General features: G+C 35.1%; 1 protein-coding gene across 5 annotated transcripts in view; it reads right to left on the bottom strand.

Annotated features, from left to right (window-relative positions):
- The window catches only part of brsk2a (BR serine/threonine kinase 2a), a 282,035-nt gene extending 265,311 nt beyond the window's left edge, over positions 1 to 16,724 (bottom strand). For all 5 annotated transcript variants that reach the window (XM_048158768.1, XM_048158769.1, XM_048158772.1 and 2 more), the window contains exon 1: positions 16,332 to 16,724. In XM_048158768.1, the coding sequence (XP_048014725.1) occupies positions 16,332 to 16,425 (94 nt within the window). In that variant the 5' untranslated portion in view covers positions 16,426 to 16,724. The remainder of the gene's footprint in view (positions 1 to 16,331) is intronic.
- Positions 16,725 to 17,083: the final 359 nt, after the last annotated feature.

Here is a 17,083-nt window from a genome sequence, read left to right as displayed (position 1 = left end):
TAAACATCCAAATAAATACCATACTTACACGATTAGACATGCTGCATGACAAACACCTTGTAAAGATCCATTTTGAGGGTTATATTAGCTGTGTGAACTTTGTTTATGCACTGTTTAAGGCAAGCGCGAGCTCCATGGGCGGAGAGCGTGAGCATTTAAAGGGGCCGCAGCCTAAATCGGCTCATATTTAATGATGCCCCAAAATAGGCAGTTAAAAATATTTATTAAAAAAAAAACTATGGGGTATTTTGAGCTGAAACTTCACAGACACATTCAGGGGACACCTTAGACTTATATTACATCTTTTAAAAAGACCGTTCTACAGCAACTTTAAAGTCAAGTAAACAGTCTGTAATAAAATAAGAACAAATAAATCAAACTACAAGTAATAGCAAAAATAAACAACAATAGATCAAGGATACAAATTAATTAAACAGTGCTTTTCAGGTAGATCTAACAGTAGTTAGAAACAAATTACGTAGATTAGGTGCAGAAATTGAATTAAGTAATGAAATTTTGCATGGTCTTAACTTTATAAATTAAATATAAAGCTACAAAAGTTATTAAATCAAGAGCATTGAGCATTTTGCAGTGATTCTGTTGTTTGATTATCATTAAAACAGACAGCAACAGGAATATTAGGCCGCTGTCACTTTAAGAGCTAATGCACTGATCCAACATACTGATAATATTACACGTTTTCGTTCTCGTGTTTAATGTTCACCCAAAGGGTTAGTTCACCCCAAAATTAAATTTCTGTCATTAATTATTCACCCTTATGTCGTTCCACACCTGTAAGACCTTCGTTCATCTTCGGAACACAAATTAAGATATTTTTGATTTTTTTATCCTGAATAGAAAGCAATGAAATTACCACACTCAAGGTCCAGAAAAGTAGTAAAAACATTGTTAAAATAGCCAACATGACTTCAACCTTAAATGTTATGAAGCGACGAGAATAATTTTGTGCACAAAAACAAAACAATAACGACTTTATTCAACAAATTCGTCTGTCCCATCATTCTCCTACGCTGTTGACATTGCAGATCTTCCAGGTTTTATGTCAGAATGCCGATTTAGTACTGGACAACTTTTATGGATCTTGAATGTGGTAATATTATTGCTTTCTACACATTGAATCAAACATGAAATTTTGAATTAGTAAATAATCTTTGTTTCATTTACAACTTAGAAAATCATGTTTTACAGTGCAAGTTTTTGAAATACTTAAAGTCAAAAATACTATTACACAGAGGTTTATTTCTTCTAGCAGAGGTATGTGTATGTTAAAGGTCCCGTTCTTCGTGATCCCATGTTTCAAACTTTAGTTAGTGTGTAATGTTGTTGTTAGAGTATAAATAAAATCTGTAAAATTTTAAAGCTCAAAGTTCAATGCCAAGCGAGATATTTTATTTAACAGAAGTCGCCTACATCGAACGGCCAGTTTGGACTACATCCCTCTACTTCCTTCTTTAATGACGTCACTAAAACAGTTTTTTGACTAACCTCCGCCCACAGGAATACACAAGAGTTGCGTTTGTAGAGTGTGTTTGTCGCCATGTCGTCGAAACGCTGTTATTTTCATCCCGCAGTCCAATCACCGGGTCTGATTCTGGCTCAAATTGATAGGGTAAAATTAAAGACATGTTTACAATAACACTGAGCGCGTGCATCTCCACGTTATGGTAAGAGGCGTGACCTTTCCGGGCAAGATGCGCTAAACTGCTGTCGAATCACAACACAGGAACCGCTGGCACAATCAGAACTCGTTACGTATTTCTGAAGGAGGGACTTCATAGAACAAGGAAGTCATCAGCCCGTTTTTATGACAGTGGAAACAGCGGTATACAGATAAGTAAATTATGTGAAAAATACTGTGTTTTTTTACACGCGAAACATGAACACATGTTATATTGCACACTATAAACACAATCAAACCTTCAAAAAACCACGAAAAACGGGACCTTTAAAAAGGCAGGTTTTCATCATTCTTGCCTCAGAACATTTTCTATAGATGTCAGGTCAGGGCAAGTTGTCACACGTTTGCTATGAATAATAATTACAATATTTGTTCCACAAAGCCATGTTTATGTATTTCTGTGTAGTTTGAATTTCCCTAAAAAGGGATGAATAAAGTTATTGTTATACTTTACATTTTTGGTGTTTCATGAATTATTTTGAGTTTCATAATTGTTTTCGGAAAAGTCTTTAATGCGTCTATTGTGAAAACTTATTAGACGCATTAAAGATTTAAACCATCTGCAGACTAATAATTTTGCTATACTCAGGGTTGGGCAAAAATACATCAAAATGTATTTTAAAATAAAATACAAAATACTCTAATTTTAGGTGTATCAAAATAAACTACAAAATAGAGCAGCCACACCATGTATCAAAATAAATTATAGTATTTTTGTATTTTAAAAATACAAAAAAAATACTTTTACAATTTCTTCGCAAACTTTCCATCAGTTGGCCTATTTGATCGATCCCTGCTTCATACTACAGTAACGTTAATCTGATCCATGAACATGATTTCTGACCAAGTCCCATCCTGATTCTTTTCCACCGGCTGTAGACGTGAAGACAACACATCCCATGATTCTGCAAAATCAAGGATAAGCAACTGAATAAGCGACTTCTAGTGGCGAAAATGTACACACAAAATGTATACATGTGATTCAATCTAAAACCAACTTTAGCTCGATAATAATATAATTTCCTATTGTCACTGTGAAGCTGTTTTGAGACAATGTGTATTGTGAAAAGCGCTATATAAATGAAGATGACTTGACTTGACATTGTAGCTTTAACAGATCAAATATTCAAATATCCCTGTGATCTCCCAAATGAAGGTTAGTTTTAAAGTAAACATTTTAATGTTTAACAATTGCGAATGACTCATATAATTGTATCCTAATTTATTTACTTGGTGTTTGGTAAAAAAGGGCCTACTTTGCATCAGAAACACTGATGCAATGACAAACAATAATTTATAAGAAGTCTGATGGTGCCTGTATTCACAGCAACTAGTTTCTATTATAAATTAGCCTATAACTATTTAGCTTGGGCTACTAAAACAAACACCACAACTTAACATGAACTGTTAAAAGTTATAGCAATTTCTGCAAAAAAAAAAAATTGATGGAAAGCTGACAGCCTGCACGTTTTTTGACCACCTTTTTCCATATGGATCAATTTTCTCTTTGGATCTCAACAAGTCTGGGCAAACTACTGAGCATGCACCAATCATCATGTAAAGTATTTTACAGTATTTTAAAACTACAAAAATACAAAACACTAAAGTATTTTGATACAAAATACAAGGACCATTTTCATCAACCCTATCAAATACAAATGACAAAATACTATTTTGTATTTGAAATACGTAATTGAAATACATGCATCAGAAATACTGCCCATCCCTGGCTATACTGCTGTTTTGTTAATTTTTCTATGAAACCGTTAAAAAAAAAAAAAATGGATGAATTGGTTAAGTACATTTAATGTGGGTTGTATGTGAAATATAAATCTTTTGTAACATTATAAATTTAATAAATCCTTGCTGAAAAAAGTACTAAGTTTTTTCAAAAAAAAAAAAAGTGTTTGCTGCAAAAGTATATCTGAGCATCTAACTGCGGTTATGTTTCAGAATCAATCAAAATAACAATTCAAAAACAATCCATCTTATATGGCTCACAGTGAGGCTTATTATGTTGTTTATCAAATCACTTGACAATGTATTGCGCATGCAAACAGAGACAACACAGATGTGTATCAGTTTAACAGTCGACGGGAGACCAAGAAAACAGAAAATCTCTTATAGTGTTTGGAATTGAAGGAAAATTGAGCGTAGCAGCCCCATCATTCTGTGACAATTTCAGGGCTTTTCCACTTGTCAAACCTGACGACAAAACAGCAGCCTCCGATACGCTGGGTTACACCCCAAACAGAGCTCAATAAAACCTGCCCAACAAACTCTACTGCATAAACCGAAAAGTAAATTTAAAGGGACAGTGCACCTAAAATTCAAAAATCGGTCATCTACTCATTTAAACACCCTGTATGAATTTATTTCTTCAGTGGAACACAAAACAGACTTTGAATAGTGCAGTGGTGGCTGGTGGGGTTACAATAGAAGAGGTACACTAAATTGTAGTGGTCTGGGGATCACAAAGATTTTGTTTTATTTATTTATTTGCTTAACTGCATTAAAATTCAAACTAATAATCAAGCAATTTACAGCTCTATGATGATTGGTTGATATACCTCGGGCTCTGTGATTTCCGTGAAGCAGAAAACGCAGACGAAATCGCAGAATCCAGTCATAAAATCAAAATTTACTGTATAACGCGGAATTGTCAAATTTTTGATGAATAAATAAAAAGTAGGTCAGCAGACTTAAATCAAATAGCGATATAGACTAGTGTCTGTGAATATTAAACCACAAAAACACTTTAATTATGAATCATGTTCTGCGTCTCTGTGTGAATGAATGGCGCAGACGCACGGTTTTACCACGCACACACACACACACACACACTGAAGGACACGTGACGCTTGCTGTGTTTTCAGCCTCTGCCGCCTCATATGAGGACATGGATACATGAACTTCATCTCTAGAGCCGCTCTGAGAGTCACTTCATGAGCATTTTACTGTTTCATTTGAGAAAAACTATCCTCATATATCATATACACAGAAACTCAAAGGTCTAGACAGCAACCCGTCAAAATAAAAGTTCGATTTAACTTGAAGAAATTGTGACAGAAATATATTACTGTTTTACAGTAGAATTTAGCTACATCTCAATGTAATAATACTAACACTAATAATAATAAATAAGGTTTTAACAATAATTTAAGGAATAATCACAATTTTTCTTACATATTTCTTCCATATTTTAATTAGCTTTGTTGTGCAGCATTTTGTTTGACAGAAAAGTTTAATTTCATTTTTGTTTTTTAAATTAATGTTTTATGCCTTCATTTGATTGACAAATTTAAATACAGAAATTTCTGGAAAAAAAAAAAACTTTTCATAGAATTTTTTTTTTTTTTTTTTTTAAATAAAAAATAAAAATAGTTCTTTTTATGAATTCAATTTAATTACACATCCACAGATTTATAAACAAATTTAATTAAACCATTAGAAAACATAATTTGGGAAAAAAAAAAAAAAAAAAAAAGTATTTCATAGGGCATAATTTTATGTAATTTTTGTTAAACTCTTAATAAATTGTTGTTAAATTGTAAAAGTTTCATGATTTCAATAAATTAGCCATGCTTTTTGATTACTAAAATAAAAAAAGAAAAAAAAAATATTTGGAAAAAAATTAAACTGAATTTGGTATGATTTTGTAGGGCCCTATATACTAAGGGAGGCTAGCAAGGCCTCTGCCATGCATTTTTTCTTAACACTCTAACCGATGAAAGTGAAAAACTCGAATGGCTAACTTCTTTTACCAATGGAGGAATTTGTCCCTGGCTTTGCCTCCGCCTCCCCTTCTCTATCCCATTTGACTTGCACAGTTTTCAAAACAGTTGTAATTACATAAGCAGTTTCGGCAAGTTTGGGGAACAGTAGCGGTGGTTCTTCTGACTTCAGTAATATTTTATGGTGTTACAGTGGTTAAATACAAAAAAGAAATACACATTCAGAAACATGAAATGAAATAAATAACTGGAAATTTTATTAACATTAAATCACCCTTCTCCCATTTTCACCTCAGAATTTTGGGTAGGCTAACGGGCCATCACTGGAATGTAGTGTGCAAGTCATACAGAAATTTTTAAAGTGCTTTTTGGAGGTTGACAGCTCCAATCCACTTTCAATGTACGGAAAGTTGCAGGGGTTTGGATTTTCATTTGTAGGTGAACTGTTGTTTTAACAGCTATAACAGGCACTGCATAAATGATGAACATGTTGACAAACGGTTCTCAGTCAACACTTCACAACCATCATTCAGAAAAACACGGCTATCACCCCTGACAAAAACATCAATACAGTTGGCAGTTTACACTCATTCTGTGTAGTTGATGGTGAAACAGTGAGGCAATCCGTTTTGTGAGATCTCAGTTGAAATTTCACCTCATGCCAAGGGCAACATGCACACATGTAGACACTCATTCAATCGCTGCAGGTCAGAAACGTACTTGTTATTGGTCTGTAATTATTTTTCCGCGTCTGCAAATTTGCAAAATTAGGCACAAGGGCACATTTGATGGAGAGGTTGGGATTGTTTAATAGAAATCAAGTTGTCGCTCACTTGAACACTCATGTTCGGGGTCCTTGATTATGATTTCACTTTTTTAACTTTAGTTAGTGTGTAATGTTGCTGTTTGAGCATTAACAACATCTGCAAAGTTACGACGCTCAAAGTTCAAAGCAAAGGGAGATAAATTCTTTTAAAGACTTTTTAAGTTTAAGGACTACAACAAACGGCTGGTAGGGACTACAAAGAGCGGGTTGGTGACATCACTAACCTTAAAATTTACATAAACCCTGCCCCTGAGAACACGCAACCAAGGGGGTGAGGCCATGTAGAAGAGTGTCGTTACCATGCTGTCATTTTACACCAGCCTGATTCACAAACGAGGGTCAATTCAAGGCTGGATTTGCACAAAAGATAAACATGACGGCACATGCTAGTCGATGAGTTGAATCAACTCCACAGCAGCTACATAAATTTATCCAATAACTGTTCAGAAACATCCAGTTTCATTCTAAAAGTTGTAACTTCTTCCTGAGTCTCCCCATCAGTGTCCGACTCCGGTTTGAACAATGTAAGGCTGAACACCGTTACTGACAATCATCATTTTGGCTGCGTGAGATTCTCTAGCTTTGTTGTTGTTTAGCAACTGAAGTGCGAGCTGTTAAAGCTCCACCCTCTTCTGGAAAGGGGGACGGGAGCAGCAGCTCATTTGCATTTAAAGGGACACCCAGCTATAATAAATGATCCGTGGGGTATTTTGAGCTGAAACTTCACAGACACATTCTGGGGACACCAGAGACATTATAGGTCCCCTTTAAGGCAAGACAGTACAGTCTAAACCATCTCCATGTCGCTTTTACAACATTTCAAATCCCTCAGTCCTCTCCATCTCCGAAAAGCCAAGCTGATGTTGATTCTTGTTTTATTACGAGTTCTGTCGCGTTCCCTTTTTGCCAGCAGACTCTTCTCTGTTCAGCGTTTGTTTGAAACGGGTTAATTCACTGGAGGTTGGAGATTTAGCTGCTCGTTGTGACAACTAATCTCTGCCACTCCCACACCATATATGTGTCAAAGTAGCCGGAGCAACTTTTCTCTATTTACGGATATGACGAGACATGCACGGGCGAGTGACGCATGTCCGCAATTTCCCTTGAAAACCATCCTATCTAAATAAACACTTATAATAGTCTTACCATAGTGAATCAGGCTAAGACAAAAACATGTTTTGGAAGAAGGATTGATGATGTATTGACTCATTTAAATTGTTACATTTTGAACAACAACAACAACAACAACAACAAAAAAGTTACACTGTTTGCCTTTTTTAAAATCATAACAGTAGTAGTAGGCTGTATGTACAACAAAGTCCCTTTAAGACAAGTCATTTCACTCGGCGGCCATCTTTGAAACGCCTCTCGGGCATCTTGGGCATCATGCAATCTCTATGAATGGGGTAACATCAAATTCTCCAAAACTGTTCACCTTACGATTAAATTTCATATTTGAAATCACCAATGAAATCTAACAACAACCGGCTCATAAATTTAGTTTCTAAACGCTCGAATCATGACAAAAAAAACTGTATTTTTCAGGCTGGATCAAGCTAATGCGCATGCGCAGACCTAAATGCGCGTCTCTTCAGAGGCGCGCATCTGACTGTTTCTATAGAAACCGGTGATTCTAACGGCCGCTGAAGTGACGCAATGACTTTACCAGTCGGCGATTGGCTCTTATTTAGAAGGCGGGACTTATTACGCCATATTGCGCATTACACTTTCTCCCATTTAAAACAATACGAGTGACACGTCTTGTGTTATTCTATAGTCTTTGATGTACAATACACAGTAAGCAGTATTCCATTTTGAACAAAGCCAGCCCTAAATATACCAACTGTCTTGTTATTTGGTCAGCTCCAGCTAATGCACATTCATTTATTCTTTTAATAATATATGCGTACACACTCGCATGTGTTCGTAACCCACTTGCACACACCACTTAAGACTGGTAAACAATCTCTGGTTCACTCAAGCCTAGCAGCTATACAGATGAGACCAGGCTACAAAAAAAAAAAAAAAAAAACTGTAAAATTAAAATCAAGAACACATAAACTGGAATATGTAATAATGGAAGACCAAATAATGAGAAAATACATTGAAAATATATATATAAAACCAAAACGTTTACTCTATTTTTTTGTGTGTGTAAAAATGTGGTCAAAGCTCAAAAATAAAATAAAATCTAAAATGTCATTGCTCAACTTGACATTAACAAAACAACCAAAAACAACCAACATCTCTGGGTTGTGATGCTTGAGGTTTGTTTAAACCCTTTGGAGATTCAGTACATTAATTCGTAAGAAAACTGTTGCAACCTTCATAAAATCCCCAAATGTTTCATAGTTGTCCATCTTGCAGCCTTTGGCTGGTTGAGGCTGGGGCGTAATGCTCACATTATGAATAAATGAGTCAAAAGCCTAATGCAGACTCGGCTACGGGCAACAAGGCTAACTAGCAAGACTTGTTCCAATCTAAGAGGAGCCTAAAGACCTACAGTACATAAACTATAACATAGTGTATTTTGACACACTGCATAACTTAAGCACACTAGACTGAATAGAATACTTCAAGACATTCAGTGTGCCATTAAAAATAATGAATTTTTTTTTGATGATTGGAAATAAAACTAGACTATCCCCTAACTTTTCTCATCAACACAAGTTAATGGGAAAAAAAAAAATCGTGTCTGCTTACAACAACTTGAGCTGGCAATAATTTGGCCATGCATGTCATTCATTGTTATATTGCCCCAAAACACACACAAAGGACGTTAAAAGCACAATTACTGCTTCAAATGGGAAGAGATCAGACCAGCTCAGAGTTCAATGATAAGGAGAACAAACACCTTGATTGCCTTATTGTGCCTAGCTAATGCGGAACCCGTTTAAAAATCCAGCAATGAGGCTAAAATATTGTCAGTCCATTTGTGACAAAACACAGCAAAAAAAAAAAAGATTTACCAATTTTGTCCCAAAAAAACACTCAAAGCCAGAAATTTTTGCGCACTGTTTTTCCATGGTTTCTACCGACAGCAAAGGTGGGGGGGATATGATGCCATTGACAAATGACGCAATAATACGGGCCGTGAAATTGAAAATTTCTCTGGTTTTAAAAATTGTTGGAAGCATTTGGGATAATGTAAGACCACAAGTCAAAATATATAACATTGTTCTAGTGGTTGTTGGATATTTTAATGCAAAAATTTTACATATTGTACCTTTAACCTCAACAGTTTCATCCCAGTTCACTGAGGAAAAAAAGGGGGGTGTTGGATTTACATGATTTAATCATGTAAGTCCCGCATGAATCAATTAAGTTATACAAACATGATTTGTTCACATAATTTCAACATCACATAAATTAATTAAGTGACCCAATTAAGTAGTATTAAAGTGACTTCCCTATTTTGTCACACGACTGAATTATAGGATTGTACTAGCTAGCAATTAGCTAGCAATAGCACATTTAGCATGCTAAGTGGTAAGCAGTAAATGCTCCTTGAACAAAGCAGTAATGACCAGTCCAGAGCCTAATCAAATGCTCCACTCATCTCCACAAAGGTAATTTAAATGGTTCTAATAATTAACTGAACATTAGACAAAATTAGGGGCTGTTTACACAACACAGTTTTCAACTAAAAACAGAAAACTTTCTTATGCGTTTTGTTGTTACACAACAACAGCGCTTGGGGGTCTGAAAACACAAACTTTTGAAAACAAGTTTCAAAGTGTTCAAAGTTTTTAAAGATGATAGCGTTATCGTCTTGGTGGAAACTACAAAAACGCAAATTTGTGACATTGTGAGCATGCATATTACATGTTCAGTCTATAGGCACATATTGTTTTTTTAAAAAGTGACATCGCCAAGTACTGGCCTGGCAGCAGAATACAGCATTTTTAGTCATTTCCGTGTCATCGGGGATCGTTTTGACAACGTTGTCGCCAGTACGCGAAAAACGCAAAGGAAAAACCTTTGTTTTTAAAACATCGTTGTAGTGTAAATGTACCCTATAAACACTATCAAGTCTCCTCCTTTTCTCATCTTGTTAAAAAACACATAAAATAACACTTTTACTTTCCTCATTAAGTCCCAACCCAAGCCAAGCATGCTGGGAACTACAAGTTCAGCAAATATCTTTGTCATGGTTCACAATTGCCCTAAATAATTTAATCTAGTAGACTGCACATTTTAAAGATTCACATTAATCGAAAGCAAAGAAATGGCCGTCTTGCAGAGTATTCAAATAAGCACAGTCTGTTATGTCCTAAGTGAACGTAAACAGTTCAGAATTGCATGCGCAACAGTATATTGGATCCGTGCATAAGGTCTTAAAGTGACAGCAGCCTAATAAACATGCATAATAAACAACAAAAGGCAAAGAGAAAAATCACTCACTGCTCTCGACTGAACAACTTTTGTAACTTTATTTGATTAATCTGCATTTAATTTTTACAATGAAAACGATCCAAGATTGTTTTACATTTAATTACTTTATTCAGTTTCTCTAGTATTTCTTACCTGAATAGTCCTACTACTGTCAGACCTCCCTGAAAACTTAAAGCAATTTATTTAATTTGTTCCTTTATTCCATTTTATTTATTTTTGCTATATCTAGTCATTTTTTTATTTGTTCTTATTACAAACTGTTTTTTTTTTTTTTTTTTTTTCAATTCAAAGTTTTAAATCAAGCTATCTTGTACTACTGCAACAAAATTACCCCATTGTAAAAGGGTCATTAACCGAATGACACTTTTGGTTATACCGAATTATATTTTTCAAACAATGCTAACAGGCCGATATCTAGCTAGCAAAAGAACAATTTAGTACAATTTTTCAAAATATTACAACATTTTCCATGTTTTATAGCAGTTGTACCGAATGACCTGATGTTTTTCAAATAGTTAAAAGAGAGTTAGTTACTTTGCTTCATGACCATGTGGTCCTTTGCAGGTGTCTGAATGATGTCACATCCTGTCACATGATACTGACATGTCCAAAATGGTCCCTTTTTATTGGTTACTCCAAATGACATCAATGAAATTCATTTTTCCAGACATTCTTTCTCATAACAAAGCAACGACTTCTACACATAATGTTGATATATGATGTTATAAAATCATGCCAGAATAAAAAAATATATATATATAAACATTTACTACATTTTAAGATATTTTAATCACAAATGAAATGGCTGTATTGGTCTTTGGACGGTTAAACCGAATGACCTTTTGACACTTCAAAATCTTAAAAAAAAAAAACCTTTATATGTAGCAAAATATAATTAAAACCTTTTGGATTCAATAAAAGAGATCTAGTGGTATCAAAAATGTATTGTATATTGATACTTTTCAAGGTATCTTACCGAAGTTAAATTCCAGTATTGTGACAAATTAATAAAACTAATATTATACAAGATATTTACAACATCCTGAATGATTGAAAATGTTCTCAGACACAAGATTTGCCATCTCCAGTGAGGCTCATATGGGCAACTGCTCTTGGTAGGCATCTTCCATTAACCTACTGCAACCATCCTGTATTAGATCAGTGTAGGGAAGTTGAAATATAAAACTTGTAATGGATCTGCGTCATTGTAGCACATCACATGATTCCACCCCCAGTCACTTCACAACAGCAAGAGATATGAAATTATACTGTTTATGCAATTAGAAGCTGCAGTTAAAATAAACCACCACCACAAGCTTAAAAGTGCCTTTTTACCCCAGACTGCGGAACTCCCTAGCAACAAGAAACGAGACAATTCAATCCATCATCTCACTTCAAAACGCTCTCAAGGCTATAGCCAAAAATCCAGCTTTATTCCTTTTTCTCGCTTCCTCCCTCCCTCGGTTTCTAGCTCGTCACAGGCACGCGTGGTCCTACGGGTGCCCAGTCCACGTGAAAGATTGTGTGAGCCAGAGACTTACCATGAGGGATTACAAACACAAGTGTGTTTGTGTCGGATCCTAATCACATAATGAATATGGCATTGCGCAGCCCAGGCCTTCCGCCTTACACTATAAATAACAGCTCTATCACAGACAGAGCTCGCATCAAGAAGCTAACAATCGCTGGCCATTTGTCTTCAAACTCTTGGTTGATACCCGGAAAGTCAGAGCTAAGCTTTGCCGTTGAATATCCACAAGGAAAAAAGGGCATAATGGCAACAGTCAGTCGCATAACAGGCATCGCAAATGCGCCTATCCTTCTGATCTGATCAGGCAGACAGGTGGTAGACATGCAGACTAACACAAAGGAAAGCGGTAGTTGACATATACTGTGTGATCTATGAAGAACAAACTGAATCCTGTAGGCTTTGCATGTGCACAGATTGCATATTCAATGAAACATATCAGTTTACAGTGGCTGAAAGATATCTGGACACTTTCAAATTTCTAAATGTCACCACATTATAACAAAACATTATGGCAAGCAGTATCAGCACTTTATGGAGTCATTTTTGTAATGTCTTTCAATCAGTTTGGTGATTTTTAGTGGATGTATGAAGTCAGTTAAACCACATTTTTTACAGTTAATTTATTTTATTATTTTTGTCAACTATTTTGAAATTTTCATATTTTGTATCTAAGTGCAATTCATATATTAAACGTGGCTAAAGTTGTCACTGAAAAACTTGACAAATTAATATAATAAACGCAATTAAACAGAGATGATCTGAACTTTGAGCACTGATGGCAGAATAACTATACCGAGAACACCACTGATCAATATGGAAGCTTGTTTCTGCCACAAATTTCTCACAGGTTTAAAACCAGTACAATCGTATAAAACATCTTTCAATGATAAAGAGTTTTGACACCAAGAAAATTTTGGTGGATCTTCTCCTAGTATTAAAAACTTGTGCGTCATTCAGGAATGGTCTATTCTGCAACGGGTATAAACAATTTGTTCCCATCAGTTTGAGATTTGATTTCAACAACACTTCTTCCAACATTGAGGTTGATTTCATTACGTTTGTTCATAGTATATAAATCCCATTCTGTCTGCCATTTTTTGAATTGAGATATAAACTCACAATTGCAAGTTATAATTATTATTAGTTATAAATAGCAATTCTGACTTTTTTTGTGAGATAACTCACAAATCTGACTTCTTTTCTCAGAATTGTGAGATAAACTCACAATGGCGATTGTGTTCAAGTTCGCATTTACGAAGTCGTGTTTACGACGGCGAGTTCAAGTCACTTTAAGATGGCGCGGTGTACCTTCTCTTAATTAATTACACAAAAATACAGCACTTCTAATCAAATTATGAAGCCACTGTTAAACTTTATCATTACATAGGCTATTATATTGTTATATTACAATGCTATCATATTCTATGCAGGCAATTAGCTTACTTCGTTATAAATAGAAAAGCCTGACAATGTCACTGCTAAATCTACCTATGGGCTATTCCGCCATGATTCTCACTGAAAATCCTGAACTTCCCACTTCTATTTACAACATTGTGGTGGCGTTCATGTGCGTCCAGCTCGTAAATATGATCTTTTTGATATCACTTGAATGCACAAAGTCCAATTAAAGTCTTGAGCGACTTTATATCACTCAATTCTGACTTCATAACTCGCAATTCCGAGTTTATATCACACAATTCTGATTTTATAACTTGCAATTCCGAGTTTATAACTCACAATTCTGAGTTAACTCAAAATTCTGACTTCATAACTCGCAATTGCAAGTTTATCTCACAATTCTTAGTTTATAACTCGCAATTCTGACTTTATAACTCGCAACTCCGAGTTTATATCACACAATTTTAACTTCATAACTCGCAATTGCAAGTTTATCTCACAATTCTTAGTTTATAACTCGCAATTCTGACTTTATAACTCGCAACTCCGAGTTTATATCACACAATTTTAACTTCATAACTCGCAATTGCAAGTTTATCTCACAATTCTTAGTTTATAACTCGCAATTCTGACTTTATAACTCGCAACTCCGAGTTTATATCACACAATTTTAACTTCATAACTCGCAATTGCAAGTTTATCACACAATTCTTAGTTTATAACTCGCAATTCTGACTTTATAACTCGCAACTCCGAGTTTATATCACACAATTTTAACTTCATAACTCGCAATTGCAAGTTTATCACACAATTCTTGGTTTATAACTCGCAATTCTGACTTTATAACTCGCAATTCCGAGTTTATATCACACAATTCTGACTTTATAACTCGCAATTCCGAGTTTATATCACACAATTCTGACTTTATAACTCGCAATTCTGACTTCATAACTCGCAATTGCAAGTTTATTTCACAATTATGTCTTTATAACTTGGAAATGTGAGTTTATCATACAATTATGACTTTAACTCGCAATTCCGAGTTTATATCACACAATTCTGAGTTTATAACTCGCAATTCTGACTTCATAACTCACAATTGCAAGTTTATCTCACAATTATGACTTTATAACTTGGAAATGTGAGTTTATCATACAATTATGACTTTAATTCGCAATTCCGAGTTTATATCACACAATTCTGACTTCATAACTCGCAAATGTGAGTTTATATCACACAATTCTGACTTTATAACTCGCAATTCCAAGTTTATATCTTGCAATTCTGACTTCATGACTCGCAATTCCAAGTTTATATCTTGCAATTCTGACTTCATGACTCGCAATTCCAAGTTTATATCTTGCAATTCTGACTTCATGACTCGCAATTCCAAGTTTATATCTTGCAATTCTGACTTCATGACTCGCAATTCCAAGTTTATATCTTGCAATTCTGACTTAATGACTCACAATTCCAAGTTTATATCACGCAATTCTGACTTTATAATTTGCAAATGTGAGTTTATCACACAATTCTGACTTCATAACTCGCAATTCCAAGTTTATATCTCGCAATTCTGAGTTGTTAACTCGCAAATGTGAGTTTATATATCACACAATTCTGACTTTATAACTTGCAATTCCGAGTTTATATCTTGCAATTCTACTTTTATAACTCGCTATTGCGAGTTTATAATTACGCAATTCTGAAAAAAAAGTCAGAATTGCGAGATAAAAAAAAAAGTCACAATTATACCTTTTTTCATTGTTTATTCAGTGGCGGAAACAAGCTTCCATAGATCAAACCAACATGGTCCATTTTTAAGGAAACAGGCTCTGTGTATAAAATACTACCAGTCACCATAATTTCAGCTTCTATCTAATAGGAACCATACAAACATGTTCCCAAAAACATGCACTAAGCATCTTCTGGTGGAGAGATTATAAGAAAACAACCGCAAATGTAATATTTGTAGTTGGGCAGAAAGAGCAATAATGTGTTGCATCACTTTCTCCTTGCAGTGATTTGGTGGTTCCTGCTGCCACCCCAGCACATGCTCCACATGTCACATTTTATCTATAATTATACAAAAACATTCCTTTTAAAAAACAGAATAAATAATCGGTAATATATATATATAACATAAATATAGGTTAGCTACATATTAAACGTACTATTAATAAATAAAATATTAAATTAGTACGCAAATATTACAAATTTCAACTGTAATATAACTATGCAGATTATAGCTACATAATAAATTTGTCAACTATCATTATCTGACGTCAAACGCAAAAAACAACAAAAAAAGGCAGTAATTTTGTGCATCGATCACTTTCAGGTGGCATCATACACCTGTAAACCCTCATGACCACATGCTAATGAAAAGATGAAGGTGTAGATCGTGGTGATTCCCTGCCTACAGCTATTCTTAGAAAAGTTAAAGCTGGGTAGTTATTAGCCTTTACGCATCAATGCATCATGTAAAACTCAGGTGTAGGTATAAGACAAGTTCATAAGCACGCATTCAGATCCCAATGCTGCAACACACCCGAGCTGAAGGTTGCAGAGACAATTTGTTACAATCTTACTGAACACAGAAACAAATCAGTGACAGATATGCATCCACCTGCCCGTCATGCACATCAATATATAACCAAACCAACACAATATCAGCTCAGCTCAACACATGCTGATCTCTCTTACATGAGATTATAATGCACAATTTAAATGCCTGAAAGCACAAACCTGTCTGTCCTTTCCCGAGGGTCTTTTCTAAGCGGTATGGTCCCACGTAATTGGCATGAGGGGTAGTGCTATTTTCTTTCCCAGACAATGACATGTTTCCCGTCTAAACACACTTCACGCGGCGTTGCAGTTCTTGGGATACAGCAATCCTCTTATAGCTGGCTGCACCGGAGGACGCGCTTTACTCCAAATTAACGATGTCTCTTTTTGTTTCTCCTGCCCGTTTCAGACCGATAGTCTGTGGTTAAGATGGGAAAAGGGGTCTTTTAATGTGTCCTTTTCTTTTCCTTTTCACGGGGTGAACCGGGCGGCTTACAATCCGACTGGCATTGCGGGGACCTGCACAGCTTGTGTCCGCCTGTGCGGCTGCTCTCTGTGGAGTGACCGGTCTGCGAATCAACCGACGCTACTACGGTGAAGGCACGCTAATTAATATTCATGAGCTAAGCCCTCGCCATTGGATAATCATAAAGCAACGTCAGCAGGATTTAATTAATATTAATAAGCCATTTTTTAATCGAAGATCAAGAAACAAGTGAAGGACCAATAATGTACGTTAAATAAATAAATGTGTATAATGCAAATAATAAACACAATTAGGCAAATGTATTTCATACATTTAGGCATTTTCACACAAAAAAAAAAAAAATAGTCCTGCATTCATAAAATTAAATCAGTATACTAAGTTATTAATTTATTTGTGAGAATTTATTAAAGCGTTTATTTATTTTCATTGTTTACATTTGGTAAGT

Source organism: Megalobrama amblycephala, linkage group LG15, assembly GCF_018812025.1.
Source record: "Megalobrama amblycephala isolate DHTTF-2021 linkage group LG15, ASM1881202v1, whole genome shotgun sequence".
NCBI classification, from domain to species: domain Eukaryota; kingdom Metazoa; phylum Chordata; class Actinopteri; order Cypriniformes; family Xenocyprididae; genus Megalobrama; species Megalobrama amblycephala.
Note: the sequence above shows the minus strand (reverse complement) of the source record. Positions and strands in the feature narration are given on the sequence as shown.